Genomic DNA, 19,755 nt, shown 5'->3' on the forward strand with positions numbered 1-19,755 from the left:
GCATTAATTTATAACAAAATTGCTGTTAATTCATTTGTAGTTAGTGGTTAAAGGTGCTGTAACGTCCAGGCTGCCCGCACCCTGTGGGGCTCAAACCCGGAGCTCCGTGGACACCGTGCCCTCATGCCATGGTAATCAGACCCTTGTGCAGGATTAAATGACACACTGCTTTTTTCACAGGGGAAAAACAGTACTGAACAAAATGTAAAACAAAACTAAACATAAACAGTCCTTCATACGGACCGGCAAGCGTGGAAACACACAACAAACAATGACTGGCAAAGACAGGCACACAAGGGCTCATATATATATATATATATATATATATATATATATATATATATATATATATATATATATATAGGGCAAAACATCAAGGTAAAAAGTACAAGGGAATACAAACAGAAAAAGCAGACTCCACCAATTCACCTGCCAGCACCCCCTCCAGTGGTCTGGCAGGGAACTGTCCCAGTGATTTCTGACAGGTGCATTAGGTAAGATTAGGTATCAGTGAGTTTGACAATTGAATGGTTTCACCCATGCTCATGAAGCTCCGCCCACAGAACCTAGAGTACAGTGCCTATAAAATAAGTGACAGGAGGCACATTAAAACACAAACAAGACCAAAAGTCAGTTTTCCAAAACAGTTTTCTCAGTGATTTAATACATTTGTGCTAAAGCCATTCATTAATCTGTTTAATATGTTATTGTTTTTATCACGTTGTAGATAAGTTTCAGGCTATAAGGAATAAAAAATGGACTACTGCTCCTTTAAGTAGGTGTTGTGTGCTGTTTCTGATGTAACTGATGACTGTAACAGGTTATAACGTGTCTCTGTAAAACTCCTCCTATTAAGGAAGTGTGGAGTCTGAGACGACTGCAGTCCTTCATAAACAGTCTGCAGTGTTCTGCTCTGGTGAGATTAGGTTTATCCTCAGTTTATGGAGAAATCTTCTTAAAGTCTTATTTTTATAACTTTCAAAGGAAGTGATTACTAACTTGACTTACAAAGGTAGAGTTTAATTTTTATCAAAGTGAAAGTGAAACTCTGAGTGTTCAGACTGGAGAGAACAACAGCAGCAGTAAAATAAAATGGCTTCTAAGTTTTCAGAGCAGGATTTCTCCTGTCCTGTGTGCTGTGAAATCTTCAAGGATCCTGTTTTACTGCATTGCAGTCACAGTGTGTGTAAAGTGTGTTTGCAGAAGTTCTGGGAGGCCAAAGGATCCAGAGAATGTCCTGTATGTAGAAGGAAGTCATCTCTACAACACCCACCCATTAATCTGGTCTTAAAGAACCTGTGTGAGACTTTCTTACAGGAGAGAAATCAGAGCTCTTCATCAGGGTCTGAAACAGTCTGCAGTCTGCACAGTGAGAAACTCAAACTCTTCTGTCTGGACCATCAACAGCCGGTGTGTTTGGTGTGTCAGACTTCAAGAAAACACGCCAACCACTATATCTACCCCATTGAGGAGGCAGTAACAGACTGTAAGGTAAATAAAATGTATATCTGAGGTCATGCTTCATGTAAAAAATAAGAAAGAAGGTTATATTACCTAACAACATCTATAGGTTCAGTATTGCATTTGGTTTTTGAACAGTTTATTCATGTAATTATCAAATCTATAAGTCAGCCATTCCATCATATACAAATTTGACCATCTGAAGTGTCACCTTCATAAACAGGAGCAGATATATAATGTATAAAATGTTCTTTTGCATTTGGTGTATTTTAAAATCTTCATTCAGTGCTTGTTAAAGGAGAATATACTGTAGCTAATATCAGATTATTTATAAACTCATATTGAACATATTTACAGTTAAACCCTCTTAATAAACAGTGATCTGAGTTAATGAAGTGTACAATAAGAGCTGAAACACAGAGTCTCCATGCAGTGTGTTGATTTGTTTCAGGAGGAGCTCAAAACTGTACTGAAGCCCCTACAGGAGAAACTGAAGATCTTTAAAGACTGTAAACTGAACTGGAGTCAGACTGCAGGACATATAAAGGTTACAATCAATAACATGGTTTTGATAGAATTCTATTCTCCATCATTGTAAAATCAGTTCTATTTCATTTGATTTCCTCTTCACTGCAGATTCAGGCCCAACACACAGAGCATCAGATTAAGGAGCAGTTTGAGAAGCTTCACCAGTTTCTACGAGATGAAGAGGCAGTCAGGATCACTGCACTGAGAGAGGAAGAGGAGCAGAAGAGTCAGATGATGAAGGAGAAGATTGAGAAGCTGAGCAGAGACGTATCATCTCTTTCAGACACAATCAGAGCCATAGAAGAGGAGATGAGAGCTGAAGACATCCTGTTCTTACAAGTGAGGATCATTTAGTCAGTATTTATACTGTGAGAAAGTCAAACTTCTTTCCATCATCAGAAACGTCACATTTCAGTGGTGTAAAAATGTAAATCATATCCACTGATATTTGCTTTGTTGTTTTCCAGAACTACAAGGCCACAGTGAAAAGGTGGGTGATGTGGTTCCTGTCTCTCTGGTTCTCTGTGTTTCTGAATCCAAAGCCACAGCAACACTGACTCCTGAATGTTTGTGCAGAGCCCAGTGCACACTGCAGCATCCAGAGGAGCTTTCAGGAGCACTGATCCATGTGGCAAAACATCTGGCCAACCTGAAGTTCAGAGTCTGGGAGAAGATGCAGGACACTGTCCAATACAGTAAGAGTCTTTCTTTCTTTCTTTCTTTCTTTGAGAAAGTGTGTGTTCATGTTTATTAATAATTAATATTTTTTTCTGTTTTTCCCCTTCATTTGTTAAATCAAAGTGATTCTACTGATATTGATATAATAATGATAATAATTATTATAAAATAAAAATAAAAATAATACGATTATCATTATTACTATTATTTTATTAATGTCTTATTATCATATTAAATTCACTAGTATCACTTTTATGTTATAATGTGAGGGAACTTTTATTTTGAAATGCTTCTATTCCTATCAGACTGTTCAGTGTTTGAAGAGTGAGCAGAGGGTCTGAGGGAAAACATGAAGAGTTTCAGTGGTTTATAAAAGTTTTAGAGTTATCATAGAATTAGGATTGTTATAATGATTGGTTACATCTCTAATTTAAACACATTCTGAAAACTGCATAAGGCAAGTTGTTAATTTTGTAATTACAGTTATCATTTCTTGGTTTCTGTAAATGTTAGCTAGTTCCATGTGAATGTAATGTTGAAGTTAGCTTAGCTCCATCGTGTGTGTGTGTTTGTGTGTGTGTGTTTTCAGCACCTGTAACTCTGGACCCCAACACTGTTTCTCGTTATCTCATTGTATCTGATGATCTGACCACTGTGAGATTCAGTGATGAGAAACAGAAACTTCCTGATAATCCAGAGAGATTTGATGAATATCGGTGTATCCTGGGCTCTGAGGGCTTTAACTCAGGGACACACTGCTGGGATGTTGAAGTTGGAGACTGTACATTCTGGAATGTGGGTGTGATGACAGAATCTGCTCAGAGGAAGGGGAAGATAATCTCCAGAAGTGGAATCTGGTGTGTGTGGTATTATGATGGTGAATATGGAACACATTCTACACCACAGACATTCACTCACCTCTCAGTAGCACAGAAACTCCAGAGGATCAGAGTGAAACTGGACTGGGACAGAGGAAAGCTGTCATTCTCTGACCCTCTCACTAACACACACTTACACACTTTCACACACACATTTACTGACAAATTACTGCCATATCTATATGTTAATGGTAAAGAATCTCCTCTAAAGATCCTGCCACTTCAGTGCTCTGTAAGAGTGAATCAGATCAGTTAGAGCTGATATTGTTTTATTCCAGATCATTCATGAATTATTGCAGATTAAAAGATTCATATTCTTTGCGAAAGTTTGTTTTTACAGAAGCACTGAACAGTTCATTGTGAAAAGTTTATTGAAGTGCTGTGACGTTATTTCAGCTCACCTTGTCAATGAAATCAAAATAATGTGAAAACTGGAAATATTGATAGAATATCTTATACTGATTATTAAACATTATATGTAGAATTTTGATATATTCTGAAATTTCAGGTTATTAAATGATATAAAAGTTGATTTTAAGTTAAAATAATGATCTACTCTGTTGAAATGAAGAGTTATTAAATCAGGATAATGTGACATTAAGTTTAAATAACTACATAGAACCTTTTCCTCCACAGCTTTCAGTTCAGGGCTTCAACACACAAATAAACCACAGGAGGAAATTAAAATAATAAGTCTGTTTTAAATGTAGAATTTGAAATCTGAAATAGATGATTTAATTTTATTGATGTATTTTAAATCATTTGAAATAAACTGAGACTTTGAAAGCTCATGTCTTTACTGTATTTGTACTTGTTAGTGTAACGGGTATGGAAGTTACATATATTTATGTAGAATTACACAAAAAAATGTTCAAATGTGCACCTGATATGCCTGTGTGTACCTTTCCCTTTAAATTTCTGATTGTAATGTTGGTTTTAATTTCCTGTCTTTGCTCCTCCTCTTCCCTTTCTGCACTGTCTCTGCATGGGAGAAGTGGGTTTCAAATGAGCTCTGATCAATCCAGTTGCATGTTTTTCCTTTTTAAATTACTTTTGTATTTAATTCTGTCATCTTAAACATATGTGATATTATTTTTCATGAATATTTGATTTTTGTATTTTTATCAAGTTTGTTCACTTCTGTCCTCCGTGAACTTGAAGCACATGTTAATTGCATTGCACTTTGCATTCATTTTACAGGAACAAAAAAAGGGCGGATGCACTTAATCTGAATTATTTCTGTGTTATCAGGTATGATGTTTGTTAAAAATGTTAAATTAATTTCATTGCTTCACTGTCTCCTTTGCTCCTCTGCTCTTCGCCCTTTCTGCACTGTCTCTGCATGGGAGAGGAACAAAAAAAGGGCGGATACACTTAATCTGAATTATTTCTGTGTTATCAGAAAATAAAGGAAGAGTCGAACCGTCAACTGATGTCTGCATGGTTATTCTGGTAACCGTCAGAGAAAAGAAAAAAGATGCAACGCAGACAACACCAGTTACACGTGGTGCCGTGACCATTTCGGGTCATCAGATCAGTGCCTCGCAGATCGCCGTGGTTGCGTGACGGCTCGCCTGCTTCGCCTCTCCTCTCCCGTTCTTCTTCAACGATGTCGCCCGTGGCAGCTTTGTGCACACGCACAAGGAGGGCGCGCGTGTGTGACACAAACAACGCGTGTCATCGCGGGACAGCCTGTTGCTTTTTGAAGGTACGGTAAAGAGCTGCATTTACTTCCTCATTGACTTTTTCTCCGGAAGACTTTCGTTCGTCGTCGAAGCGTATTACTCGTGAGAGAGACTTGATGATAAGGACCGTCGAGAATCGTATTCTTCATACTGAACTTTCTGAACTCTGTTTTCATGCCGATTTGTTTTCAAGGAGCCTTATTGAGCGTCTCTTCAAAGTATATATATTATCTGCATTCTAGTTTGTGATTTTAAGTGTTTCTGTTGCCATTTTGTGAGGCAGTTATTACGTTTTTCTGTGTTTGCTATTTAACTGAGTCATGTTTGAGGACACTGTTAGTCAGGAGAATCTTAGTCCTGTGCAACAACCCAGCGCAATGTTCCCAGCAGGCAGGGGTAGTGGACCTAGAGTACAGTACACTGACAAAATATCTGATGTTTCACCTCAGTGTTTTGGGAGAGGGAGGGCATACTTTAATGCAGCTGACCATGCACACTTGTCTGATTCAGCAATTGGTACTTCAGGAAGCCCGGCTGCTTGTTCTACCCCGTTTATACGTCCGAATGCTGATCATGTCATTACTGCTGAGTCGTTAGGGGTTATTATTTCTGATTTGGCACAGAAAATTGGTCAAAGCATTTCGGCCGGTCTCAGTTTAGCACAACAGCCCAGCCAAATGCAGTCTAAGTCAGTTGTGAAGCAATCAAATACATGTGTTGATTCTTCTAATTTGAAAGTCATTGTCCAGCATGATGTTACACCTCCACCTTTCTTTAGAGGTGATCAAAGTGATTCATTTACCGTGCATGAATGGGAAGACATGATGTTATTTAAACAGTAAGAAATGCACTGATGATACTGAAGCCTCTGATTTCATTTTGAGTAGATTAGCAGGAAAAGCAAATGATGTAGTCAAAGTGTCCTTGCGCAGTTTCCCAGGGCCGACCGCTACAGTGCTCCCTGGCACGGTGTTTGACATTCTGAAACGGAACTTCAGTGAGTTGACGTATTCCAACATGCCTATGGCTGACTTTTACAACACCCTCCCTAAGGCAGATGAGAGTCCAATGGACTACTGGATACGATTGAATAAGGCAATTGATGTGGCTGATAAGTGTTTGCGTAGGCACAATAAGTGCGTCGAAGACCCTGCAGCAGAAGCTGTTATGATGTTTGTCTCTCACTGTCCAGATCCTGGCCTTGCTTTGTCTTTTCAGTTCAAGCCTGCTGAACAGTGGAGCGCTGCTGAGGTTCAAGAGAGATTTGATTGTCACCGCAGAAACCTAAAAAGAGCTTATGCTAGAACTCCTCGTTACTTACCTGTGTCCTAAATCCAGTGTGAGCCCAGCATGTACAGTGTGTCAGTCTAGAGCGCACACCACATATGCTCACTGTATGCGCCACAGGCTTTGTCGTAACTGCCTCAAACCTGGACACTTTAAGAGTAATTGTCCCGAGGCGGCAGGCCTTGACCAACTTTCTCCTACTGCTCAGTTAAACTAAAAAGCCCATGTGTGGAGGGGGTTAGCATGGGCTGTGGTGAACTTCCCCTAAAGGATGAGTTAGACCCACAAGAAATTTTTGTAAATAGTTGCAAGTTGCTGCCACCCAACAAAACAGTGCTATATATGGGATCTCAGAAAATTGCTGGAGCTAGTGATCTGTTTTATGCCTCTGTGACTGTTGGTGGCCGGTCCATACTAAATGGTTTACTTGATTCAGGCAGCATGGCTTGCACCCTGAGTACGGAAGGTGAATCTAGGCTGCGTGCAGATGGAGTTCTCCCACAATCCTCAGTGATTCCTGATAATGTGGTCCTCGTTGGCTGTGGTGGTCTTACTATTCAGCCTAAATGCACATATGACCTGGAAGTCAAAGTCTATGGATTTAAGTTAATTGTACCTACTTTAGTAGTACCTGGGCAGAAGGACAAGTTCATTATAGGCAGTAACATTATCAAATGTGTGCTTCGGAGGATGAAGACTGAAAAGAAGTACTGGGAGCTCATTTCCTGTCACAACAGCAACCCGGAGTGTGAAGAGTTTCCCAAGCTTTTGAGCTGTGTTTCCCGTTGGTCTGATTCCCATCAGCCTGATAAACTTGGCTCAGTGAAGCTTTACCAAGCAGTCACTTTGCTCCCCAGATGTGAGCACCTCGTGTGGGGAAAATTACCTGCTAACACTCATATTTCCCCAGGTAGCACAGTCATCATTGAACCTACTACTTCACGTTCAGCACCCCACCATGTCCTGGTTGGATGTGTGGTGTCTCCTATGTGGGGTAATCAATGGGTGCCGATGAAAATTCTGAATCCTACCCAGTCCCCAATAACTCTTCGACGTAACACCAAGCTGGCGGATGTGTCCCCTTGTTTGACGGTGGAAGATGTTTCTCTCTTGCAAGGCATGTGCAAACCTGATATCACTGATTCAGCCCTCCCCAAGCCCATTCGGTCTGTTGACCCAGTGCAGTTGCTGTATGAATATGGTTTGGAGGACATTGATATCATTGGGTGTGAAGTCTCCGAGTCATGGAAGGAGGAGTTGGCGAGACTTATAGTGTCCTATCAAGATGTCTTCTCCAGAGACAGACTTGATTGTGGAGAGGCGAAAGACTTCGTGCACAAAATTCATTTGTGTGATGAGTGCCCATTCCACCTGCCCTATCGCCGAATCCCTCCTGCCCACTACCAAAAGTTGAGAGAGGTTCTTTCTGAAATGGAAGAGAAAGGCATTATTAGTAAATCTGTCAGTGAATATGCATCTCCCTCGGTCATGGTTTGGAAGAAGAATGGATCTCTGAGAGTCTGTACTGACTTTCGCTGGCTTAACACAAGGACTATAAAGGATCCTCATCCTTTGCCCCATCAGGCAGATTGCCTGGCTGCTCTTGGTGGAAATCTTCTTTTCAGCTCGATGGACTTAACATCAGGATTTTATAACATCCCTCTCCATGTGTCTGATCGGCATTACACAGCGTTCACGACACCCATGGGGTTGTATGACTATAACCGCCTTCCCCAGGGCCTGTGTAACAGTTCGGCATCCTTTATGCGCATGATGCTCAGCATTTTTGGAGACCTTAATTTTTCTAGCCTCCTTTACTATCTTGACGATTTGATGTTTTTTTCCCATTCCGAACAGGAGGCCTTGACACACTTGGAAGTGGTATTTTCAAGGTTAAGAACTAGTAATCTGAAGTTGGCTCAAAAAAAATGTCACTTTCTCAGGCACCTCATCAAATTCTTGGGCCATGTGATCAGCAGTTTTGGAGTTTCTGTGGATGAAGACAAGGTAGCAGTCATTTCTGCCTTTTAGAAGAAAGATCTCATGAAAGAGGATGGCTCCCCGCCTTCGCCAAAGAAAATAAGATCGTTCTGGGGCATGGTTCTTTACTACCAAAGCTTCATCCCTGGATGTTCACGACTTGCAAAGCCACTGTTCAATTTGGCGGCTGGCCAAAAACATTTGACGAGAGGCACAAGCAGTCGTAATAGAGCTGGCACTTTCCGGGAGTTGTCTCCCCAAGACTGGAGTCCTGCTTGTGATGTTGCCTTTAAGGAGTTGAAAAGAGCCCTTATCCAGAGTGTTGTGCTCGCTCACCCTGACTTTGAGCGCCCCTTTATTCTCTGCACTGATGCATCGTTAGATGGCCTAGGTGCAGTGCTTTCTCAAATACCCAGTGGTGAGAATAAAGCACGTCCCATAGCCTTCGCCAGTAAGTCTTTGAGCCGCAGCCAAGTCAATTACCCTGCGCATAGATTGGAGTTCTTTGCTCTCAAGTGGTCCATTTGTGACGAGTTCAGTCACTGGCTTAAAGGCCATGAGTTCACTGTATGGACTGATAACAACCTGCTCACATATATCATGTCCAAACCTAAGCTAGACGCATGTGAGCAACGCTGGGTTTCAAAGCTTGCTCCGTACAATTTTGAGATCATGTACATCCCTGGAAGGCTGAATGTTGTGGCGGATGCACTCAGAAGTGACCAGTTCATCAAGCCGGTGAGTCAACGTCTTCTATCTGAACATTACTCTGAACTGCTGACACATGCACACTGTTTGGAAGATGATTCTGTGCAGAAAACTTTCCATCTTACATGTCAGACACAGAGAAGTGACGCTGAACTGAACCAAAGCTCTGAGGGGAATGTTTCCATGACTGCTGAGGATGTGTTGTCTATCTTGTCATCTTGTGGTGATTGGGATTCAGGAGCAGTGTCCAGAGCGACATCACTGGCTGATCATTTGAGTTCCTTGATTCCTGATTTTCAAAATGTAACCCGTGCTTTTTCATTGTCCGAATTGCAGAGTCAGCAGCATGGTGATGCAGTTATTTCAACGGTGGCCTTTTACGTCAACAGAAAGCGCAGACCTTCCAGGTGGGAGCGTGAGAATGAGGATTTGCATGTTTTGAGATTGTTAAAACAGTGGGACAAATTGTTTTTGCTTAATGGCATTCTCTACAGAGCCATTAAAGATCCTCTCACCAAGCATAAGAAGTTTCAGTTCATTCTGCCTGATTCCCTTAAACAGCAGGCTCTTTCTGGTATTCATGACTTAGCTGGTCACCAAGGTCAGCCGCGTACCCTGTCCTTAGCTCGCCAGAAGTTCTATTGGTCTGGTGTGGAACGTGATGTGCATGATTACGTCAGGACTTGTACACGTTGTGTCCTGAGTAAAACTCCAGAGCCATCAGCAAGAGCACCCTTGGAGAGCATCAAGACCACTGCCCCGGTGGAGCTCGTTTGTATTGATTTTTGGGCTGCTGAAGATAGACAATAAGTCTGTGGATGTCTTGGTAATCACAAATCATTTCACCAAGCTAGCACATGCTTTTCCTTGCCAAAACCAATCTGCTAAGAGTGTTGCTAAGAAACTATGGGATGTCTTCTTCTGCATCTATGGCTTTCCTCAGCGTCTCCATTCAGATCATGGAGCCAATTTTGAGAGCGAGCTACTAGCAGAGCTTCTCAACCTCGCCGGTGTAGATAAGTCACGAACTTCCCCATACCATCCGATGGGGAATGGTGGGACTGAAAGGTTCAACAGAACTTTGGGTAACATGCTACGATCCCTTCCCCCTAGATCAAAACTGAAGTGGCCACAGTTAGTGCAAACACTGACATTCGTGTATAACTGCACTGCCCATGAAACAACTGGATTTGCCCCTTTTTACCTGATGTTTGGGAGGGTGCCAAGATTACCTGTTGACCTCATGTTTCAAAGTGTACTTCGTGACGAGTCCATCTGTGACTATGATGATTATGTTCAATCTCTTGTCAGTGATCTGCAATCTGCTATGGTGCTGGCTCAAAAGAACTCTACTGCAGAACAAAAACATCAGTCTGATCAATACGATAAGAGAGTCAGGGGTCTGTCATGTTATTGTTGCTAACAAAGGCTGTAGAGGTAAACGGAAGCTTGCTGACAAATGGGAGCCCACCATATATTCAGTTGTTTCTTCCAACCCATCTTTGCACATTTATAAGATCCGTGACAGATCTGGTCGTGAGAAAGTAGTGCATCGGAATCTCTTATTGCCAGTTAACTTTCTCCCTTTGCCCACCACTGAGTTTGATTTCGCTATCTGTGGAAGTGTTGATAAGGGTCCATCTCCCACACCTTCTCAATCCGTATGTGATCTGGCAGGTTCAGCAATAGCAGTCCCTGATGATTTGTCACATGCGGAGTCCCTGTCTGTCATTTCTCATGTAGCTGTTTGTGATGATGATCCTGTTGCTGCTTGGGTCTCATCCCATTCTTCTCAAACAGTTTCTGAGGCACTTGATTTTTCTGTTGTTGACTTTGACACCATAGCCAGTGCCTCTTCACCTACTGTTCCTTCTTCTAACCATTCACATGATCCTGTGGTTAATGGTGACTCCAGTGATCACTACACTACCAGGTTTGGTAGAGTACTTAGACCTGTACTTAGGCTAACTGAGTCAATGGTTCAACTTGAGAAATTACTTGGTATAGAGCCTGGATCCCCTGTTATTCATGTTTAGGTCTATTTATTGTTTTGCATTGTCTGATACTCAGTGTCAGTTCCTGTATTCTCTCATGTATATTGTTTTATTGGTTCTGTTTAAGCAAATGGTCTGAGTTATTCAAAGTGTAATGGGCACTTTGTTTATGCCTACAACACGTGTAGAGGTTTGGCCAACTTCTTTCATATTTGTATCCCATGGTTGGGTAGCTTTCTATGCTGTCAGTCTGCACCGTTTTTTTTTTTCCCCAAGAAGTGTAGACCAAGTGATTCTTATGACCTGTGCTCAGGGGCTTTTTTTTCTTTTTTTTTCCATGTTCTCACAATTTTGTGTAATTCTAGGGGGGTGAGTGTAACGGGTATGGAAATGACATACACTATATTGCCAAAAGTATTCACTCACCTGCCTTGACTCACATATGAACTTAAGTGACATCCCATTCCTAATCCATAGGGTTCAATATGACGTCGGTCCACCCTTTGCAGCTATAACAGCTTCAACTCTTCTGGGAAGGCTGTCCACAAGGTTTAGGAGTGTGTTTATGGGAATTTTTGACCATTCTTCCAGAAGCGCATTTGTGAGGTCACACACTGATGTTGGACGAGAAGGCCTGGCTCACAGTCTCCACTCTAATTCATCCCAAAGGTGTTCTATCGGGTTGAGGTCAGGACTCTGTGCAGGCCAGTCAAGTTCATCCACACCAGACTCTGTCATCCATGTCTTTATGGACTTTGACTTTGGCTTTGTGCACTGGTGTACAGTCATGTTGGAAGAGGAAGGGGCCAGCTCCAAACTGTTCCCACAAAGTTGGGAGCATGGAATTGTCCAAAATGTCTTGGTATGCTGAAGCATTCAGAGTTCCTTTCACTGGAACTAAGGGGCCAAGCCCAGCTCCTGAAAAACAACCCCACACCATAATCCCCCCTCCACCAAACTTTACACTTGGCACAATGCGGTCAGACAAGTACCGTTCTCCTGGCAACCGCCAAACCCAGACTCGTCCATCAGATTGCCAGATGGAGAAGCGCGATTCGTCACTCCAGAGAACCCGTCTCCACTGCTCTAGAGTCCAGTGGCGGCGTGCTTTAATCTTGGGTGAAATGTTTAGCTGGCTGTGTGTGTTATGTGTGAAACTGTACAGTGGAGGAGAATTCAAGCTCTGTTTCACTCCACCTGCACTTTGTGGTTTTACAAACATCAGATGGATTTGACACAAATTTCCAAACCATAGGATGGCAGGAGGAGACTCATTAATATTCATGAGTGTATCTCCTTTAGCTACTGATCTTGTTCATCCATTAACTGGTGTGATCACTGAGAGAAACTGGGTGATGTGGAGATACTGGAGCATCTAGATGTGGGGTTGAAATAGATGTCTAAGAGTGAGAGTTAAACACAAGTGAGAATTATTGTTATAGTCTGACTGTCTATTAGCTGTTTTTATATTTAGACTAATTGTAGAGATTTATGTTTATTTTGTTTCATTCTTACACAACAGTCATCAAAGATTGTGTGTTAAGTCTCGTTCTGAGTGTGGTTTAAGCTAGTTTTAAGCTCTTATTCCTGCTATTATTTCTATATGGTTAGTGAAGTAGGAATCTATGCCCATCTATGCAGGGGCACTGCTTCAAGGTGCTAATAAATTAGATAATCTCAACTATTTTAATTAAATTGTCTTCAAGTTTCTTTAGACATTTGAATTTTTTTTTTTTTTTTTTTTTATTGATTTTTTTAACACCATTACTACTGAGCCACATCAATATACAATCGACACCCACAGCAAACATTTAGACACGTTAAATAATATATTGTTATTATGAAAGCGTGACCATGGAAAAGCCAATGGGCAAGACATTAAAAGAAAAAATATAGGGGGGAAAAAAGTTTAAAAAAATTAAAAAATAGTCAGGACTAGGATCTTGATTGTTCAAGTAAATCCCACAAAGGAGCCCATATCCACCAGAATAGTTCAGATTTGTTCGATAAGTCATATGTAAGATTTTCCAAAGGGAAATGTCAAACACATCGAGTTAGTACACGAGATGATGACCATAAGATAAGTATATATTTCTTTGCCAGATAAGTAATTAAATAAACAGTGTGAATTATGAGGAAGATCTAGTGATATGTATGATAACAAATATATAGTTGAAGACAAAGTGAATTTTCTATCCAATATTTTCTGAACCATTTCATGTACCTCATACCAAAAAGAATGAATTTTCTTCCAGTCCCAGAATAAATGCATCCATGTTCCTATTTCTGGTCTACATTTAAAACACCACTGAGATACATTTGGGTACATGTTATGGAGGTGTACTGGACCTTTCAGCTCATTCACAGTGGCTCTGATATGCTAAAAGATAACTAGGTTTATTCCCATATTGATAAAACCTGAGGTCCTTCATGATCATCTTGGCCTTGGTCCAGCACCGCTTGTTGTAGATTGAGTGCAGGTCAGGGAGCTTGGTACTTTGCAGTCAAAGTCAAAGAAGCTTTATTGTCACTTCAACCATATATAGCAGATGCAGAACACAGTGAAGTGAAACAACGTTCTTCCTAGACCAGAGGTGCTACACATAACACAGACAAAGTACAGTAACGCAGACAAACATAGAGCTATAACACAGAGATAATAAAATTAAGCTATAATTTAAAAATTAAATTTAAACTAAAAAATTAAACTATACTTAAGGTGCAGTCTTTAAGAACTAGACATATAACAGAAGTACACAGGAAGACAAGACATGACAAGACAGTGCAGACAAACAACATATAGACCGACTTTGTGCAATGAACAAGACAATTTATACAGTGATTGCAGATATTAAAGTGACACGTAAACAGGATTAATATAAATATATATAAATGTAAAGTGACATGTGCATGCAAACAGGACAATTTAGTGTGTGTGTGTGTCTGACTATATCCAGCACAGTTCAGTTCTTTTTTTGTGCGTGTGTGTTATGTATTTGTGTGTGTGTGTCCGTGTCCAGCACAGTTCAGTTCTCCTTTGAGATCAGATCTTGGTTGTACGTGTGTGTGTGTGTGTGTGTGTGTCCAGTTCAGCTCAGTTCTCTGTTGAGATACCTGATTGCCTGAGGGAAGAAACTGTTTGAGTCTGGTTGTGCAGGTCCGAATGCTTCGGTTCCTCCTTCCAGATGGCAGCAGGGTGAAGAGTGTGTGTGAGGGGTGTGTGGGATCATCCACAATGCTGTTAGCTTTGTGGATGCAGCGTGTGGAGTAAATGTCCGTGATAGAGGGAAGAGAGACTCCAATGATCTTTTCAGCTGTCCTCACTATACGCTGAATTGTCTTGCGGTCCGAGACGGTGCAATTCCCGAAACCAGGCAGTGATGCAGCTGCTCAGGATGCTCTCAATGGTCCCTCTGTAGAAGATGGTCAGGATGGGAGGTGGAAGATGAGCCTTCCTTAGCCTTTGCAGGAAATAGAGACGCTGCTGGGCTTTCCTGGTGATGGAGCTGGTGTTGAGTGACCAGGTGAGGTCCTCCGCCAGGTGAACACCAAGGAATTTGGTGCTCTTGACGATCTCCACGCTGGACCCATCGATGTTCAGTGGAGAATGGTCACTCTTTGCTCTCCTGAAGTCAACAACCATCTCTTTAGTCTTGTCGATGTTCAGAGACAGGTTATTAACTTTAGACCAGGCTGCTAGTTGTTGCACCTCCTCTCTATATGCTAACTTGTCGTTCTTGCTGATGAGACCCACCACAGTCATGAGTCAGCAGAGTGAACAGCAGTGGACTGAGCACACAGCCCTGAGGAGCTCCAGTGTTCAGAGTGGTGGTGCTGGAGATGCTGTTCCCGATCCGGACTGACTGAGGTCTCCCAGTCAGGAAATCCAGGATCCAATTGCAGAGGGAGGTGTTGATACCTAGCAGACTCAGCTTCTCGATCAGGTGCTGAGGAATGATCGTATTGAATGCTGAACTGAAGTCAATAAACAGCATTTGTAGGTAAGTGTCTTTATTGTCCAGGTGTGTGAGGGCCAGATGGAGGGTTGTGCTGATGGCATTGTCTGTGGAGCGATTTGGACGATATGCAAACTGCATGGGATCAAGTGAAGGTGGCAGCAGGTTCTTAATGTGTCTCATGACGAGCCTCTCGAAGCACTTCATGATGATGGGTGTGAGTGCAATGGGACGGTAGTCATTGAGACAGGACACTGGAGACTTCTTCAGCACGGGAATGATGGTGGTTGACTTTAGGTACGTTGGGACGACGGTGCTGCTCAGGGAGATGTTGAAGATGTCTGTGAAGACATCCGCTAGCTGTTCTGCACACTCCCTGAGCACTCTGCCAGGAATGTTGTCTGGTCCAGCAGCTTTTCGTGGGTTAACTGTGCTTAGTGTTTTCCTCACGTCAGCCGTGGTGAGACAGAGCACCTGGTCCTCTGAAGAAAGGATGGTCTTCCTCGCTGTCACGTCATTACGTGCCTCAACCGAGTGTAGAAGCTGTTCAGCACATCTGGAAGGGAGGCATTACTGTCACAGGCAGGTGGAGCTGGCCTGTAGTTGGTGATGGACTGGATGCCTTGCCACATGTGCCGAGTGTCGCCACTGCTCTGGAAGTGGCCGTGGATTCTCTGGGACTTGGCGCTCTTTGCCTCTCTAATGGCTCAAGACAGTTTAGCCCATGCTGTTCTTAGGGCGTCCTTGTCTCCAGCTCTGAGGGCAGAGTCTCTGGATCTTAGCAGCGCACACACCTTTGCGGTCAACCACGGCTTCTGGTTGGAGCAAATGGTGATGGACTTGGAGACGGTCACGTCATCGATGCACTTCCTGATGTAGCCGGTCAGTGATGCCGTGTAGTCATCCAAGTCAATAGAGTCGCCATTGGTTGCAGCCTCCCTAAACATGTCCCAGTCAGTGCACTCAAAACAGTCCTGAACAGCAGAGATGGCTCCTGCTGGCCAGGTTTTAACCTGTTTAATGTACCTGGAAGGCAAAAATAAACAGTCTAGTCTGGAATAAGAATTATGGGGAGAAGAGTAGAAGGTATAGTCTTCCCTCCATAGTTCTCTCCATATATACACCAAACCTGAAGCAACACATTTTTAAGTGTGCTCGATTTAGAGGCATTAGAAGATGACCTGTCCAACCTATCGTCCATGACACAGTTGAAATCCCCAGCCATAATCCCCAGACCATTACACTGATGATAGGACCATCTTTGATATAAAGTCAGGTCTGTCCTCATTTGGGGCATAGACATTCAAGACAGTTAAGGGTTTCCCCAAAATGTGACCAGTAATGAAAATAAATCCACCTTCAGAATCCTGTTCAGTCTGTTCTAAGATAAAAGGAACGTTTTTATGAATCAAAACCGCTCCCAGTTTATTTCATAAAAAAGAACTAAAATATCCCTGACCAATCCAATTTTTTTTGAGCTTTATATGTTCCATTTCTGATAAATGTGTCTCCTGTAAGAGTTTCCTTTTCCTTCTTCAAGAATGTTAAAATTTTCCTTCTTTTAACTGCATTGCCCATGCCCTTCATGTTCCATGTGACCACCCTAGTCAGGTTGGACATGTTTCATTGCAGTACAAAGTACTTGAATGCTGTGGGGTGACAGAAAAGAAGTTACACAACCCCCCCCCATCCCCAAATGATAGGGCTCAAATGACAATTCATCACACACCCCTGAGTCATTTGAAATTTCAACATTAAGACCAGTTTGCACTTTTTTTGTTTTGTTAATTTTTTTATTTTTTGTTTTTACTCCACATACACCCATCAGTTTAATCTGATGAGGAGTCACTGTCCCAAATGTTGACTGGCACAAGAAGTTGTTTCTTCTTTTTTCCAACAGATATGTCAGGTTTCTGGAAGAAGGAGAAAAAAAATAACAGATTTAATGTATGAAGCTTCAAAATATCCATATTCTTGCTGACCCATAACTGAGGCACCATTTACTACAGCAAACGTGGCTTAGTAAGAAAAATATTTACCTTAAACTAGTAACTTTAAAATAGAATTTAATGATACAGGTCATCATACAGCATAAACATAAAGTCTTTTTTCTTGAGTTTTCTTGCTTACACCTCTATGAGTCTTAAATATGTTCTTGAATTTCTCCCACAGTGTTTTCTACACTGATTTCCCACACTGTGTTAAAGAAAACACATGGCAGATCCATTCAACTTGGAAGCTGCTGGGGTTTTGAAAGCGTTAGGAATAAAGCTACGACACTGCCAAAGTAAAAACGGTGAATAAATCTATCCTGCTGCATGAAGATTGAGGACGTGTGTTATACTTAAGATAGTAACATATAAAAACCTGATAAAAACCTTTACCATGTAGATATTGAAATGACACATTTGTTTGTGTTTGTGTTTGTGTGTGTGTGTGTGTAGAGCTCTGTACAGCTCTGTACAGCTCTGTACAGCTCTGTAGAGCTCTGTACTATAGAGGTCTGTAGAACATATTAAGTACTATAATGGGACAGTCTGACTTGGTAACTCGTATAGAATAATTAATGTGTGCTGGACACTCCTCTGTCCTGTGGAATCCGTTTTAAACATATGACAAGCGAGGGTCTAAGCAGATTCACTTTAACAGAAACTCCCTGCTCTGCAGATCCAGAAGAGGAAAAAGTTCAAATTCAGCACAGTCAATATTTCAGTATTTAGTAAGTAATGCTTTGCTGAGTGATGAGCAATTACAGTATTTGTGCACTAATTTTATTCTGCTTTACATTAAAAAACTAAGAAAAATACATTTTACTCAGTGACTGGTCAAATATCAACAATAAAAGTTGAGCTATTTGGTTATTGGGTTGCTGTAAAACATTAGTAACGTTAATATAGAATGCTACTCAAGAGATACTGATTGTTAGCTTACTAAGCTAACTAAATCTTAACTGGCTATGAATGACAGATTTATGACAGATTTATTCACATACACAATAAAATCCTTCACTGTTGAGAGCTAACATTAGATTTGATTCTGTTGCATAGAAAATGGCCATTATGATGACCACAGGACATGCTCACCTCTATCTTCACAAATATGATGTTGAATTCTTGTAAGAAGAAATCGTATGTTACTGAGGAGGCAGAGCAAGAATCTGAATATTAAAGACGTTCTTCCTTTCTACAACTTAAAACAAATCCTGCAGGTCAGGCCACAGGCCATGGGTGTGCAGGTGGAGGGATGGGGTCAGGGTTTTCTGCCATCATAGTCTACAGTATTACACTCTGTGACACTGCAGTTTTAATGCTCTACTGAACCGTTTACACTCACTGCATTTAATGAAATCAAAAAAGATTTATTCAACAATAATGCACACTGTATCTTGGTTTGCTGTGCTGTAATTAGACAATTTATTTTTCTTTTCTTTTTTTAAATAAAAGTAAGGAGAGATGTGAGATAATGTAGAGGAGTAGAAATTATAATATGTTACTTCAAAATGTAGTGGAGTAAAAGTAAAAAGTCTCCAAAAAAATTTAGAAAAGGACAGATCCTGGAAAAAGATACTTACCCACCACTGGTTTATACATAATGGGACAATATTAACTACAGTATATTTTCATTTAACAAGAACTCAGAGAAGCTTTTAAAATCATATATTATATTTATCCAGAGCAACTTGTGTTTATCTCCATTATACAAATGAAGGGCAAGAACCTTACTCAGGGGCCCAGCACTAGCAGCATGGTGTCCTGGGATTTAAACTCACAACCTTACAAGCAGTAGCCCAACACCTGATAATTTGCTTCTAGCCTTTTGTTGATTCTCCCCCTCCCACTAATTATTTTCAACGAGTATAATGAATTCAATTCAGGGAGTATAACATGTTTGTCTGGAAGCTCTTACTCTACACTGCTCCTTGCCATGAAGCCAAACTGGAAGACAATGTTCCAGACACAGAGTTATGTAATAAACACTGGTGATGTTTGAATGCTACTGAAGCTCTTAATAATGTTAATAAAGTGGTGTGTATGATCCAGAACTTTCCGCAATTCTGTGCATACGATTCTTAAATTATAATGCCACTGGTGCACCTACAAAGATAATGTGACCAACGCTCTCTCTCTCTCTCTCTCTCTCTCTCTCTCTCTCTCTCTCTCTCTCTCTCTGTTTCTACTGTATGAATGCAAAATCATTTTAAATAAGAGATCAAGATAATACTAACACATGATGACCCCAGTGACCTCCCTGGGCATTCCTGGTGTAATTTATACTTTTTTACAGATAGTTATGTCAGAAACACACTGATAGATTTTTAATTCACTTACACAATGAACAAAAAATTAATCAGGTGTTAATGCTCAGTAAAATGTGGAAAGAATGGCTCTTCTGTCTGAGATCCAGTTCATCCCACTGGGAATTAGAATATTTTGGATCTAGTGTAAGAGAGATTTAACAGATTGCATGAAATAAATCATTATTCTCAGATCAGAAAACTCAGATTCATCACTGCATTAATTTATAACAAAATTGCTGTTAATTCATCTGTAGTTAGTGGTTAAAGGTGATGTAACATCCAGGCCACTCGCACCCCACAGGG

General features: G+C 41.2%; 1 protein-coding gene across 4 annotated transcripts; it reads left to right on the plus strand.

Moving 5' to 3' along the window:
- The first annotated feature begins 858 nt into the window (after positions 1 to 858).
- LOC131354496 (E3 ubiquitin-protein ligase TRIM35-like) lies at positions 859 to 5,035 on the plus strand. 4 transcript variants are annotated; one of them, XM_058392224.1, is made up of 8 exons: positions 859 to 1,491; positions 1,913 to 2,008; positions 2,098 to 2,328; positions 2,457 to 2,479; positions 2,566 to 2,684; positions 3,257 to 3,544; positions 4,746 to 4,796; positions 4,948 to 5,035. In XM_058392224.1, exons 1-7 carry the CDS (start codon positions 1,093 to 1,095, stop codon positions 4,775 to 4,777), a joined length of 1,188 nt encoding a protein of 395 aa, XP_058248207.1. In that variant the 5' UTR covers positions 859 to 1,092; the 3' UTR covers positions 4,778 to 4,796; positions 4,948 to 5,035. The 4 variants fall into 4 exon arrangements, with proteins under 4 accessions (XP_058248207.1, XP_058248206.1, XP_058248205.1 ...); XM_058392223.1 differs by having other exon boundaries at positions 3,257 to 3,524; XM_058392222.1 differs by lacking the exon at positions 4,948 to 5,035 and having other exon boundaries at positions 3,257 to 3,524; positions 4,746 to 4,929.
- The last annotated feature ends 14,720 nt before the right edge of the window (positions 5,036 to 19,755 follow it).

The sequence above is a fragment of the Hemibagrus wyckioides genome, linkage group LG06, assembly GCF_019097595.1.
Source record: "Hemibagrus wyckioides isolate EC202008001 linkage group LG06, SWU_Hwy_1.0, whole genome shotgun sequence".
Taxonomy (NCBI): Eukaryota; Metazoa; Chordata; class Actinopteri; order Siluriformes; family Bagridae; genus Hemibagrus; species Hemibagrus wyckioides.

Bases quoted from the DNA above. Each gene is read 5' to 3' on its own strand.
- LOC131354496 (XM_058392221.1), top strand. From the start codon at position 1,093: ATGGCTTCTAAGTTTTCAGAGCAGGATTTCTCCTGTCCTGTGTGCTGT. The intron at 1,492-1,912 runs GTAAATAAAATG...GATTTGTTTCAG, and splicing joins AGGCAGTAACAGACTGTAAG to GAGGAGCTCAAAACTGTACT. The intron at 2,685-3,256 runs GTAAGAGTCTTT...GTGTGTTTTCAG, and splicing joins GCAGGACACTGTCCAATACA to CACCTGTAACTCTGGACCCC.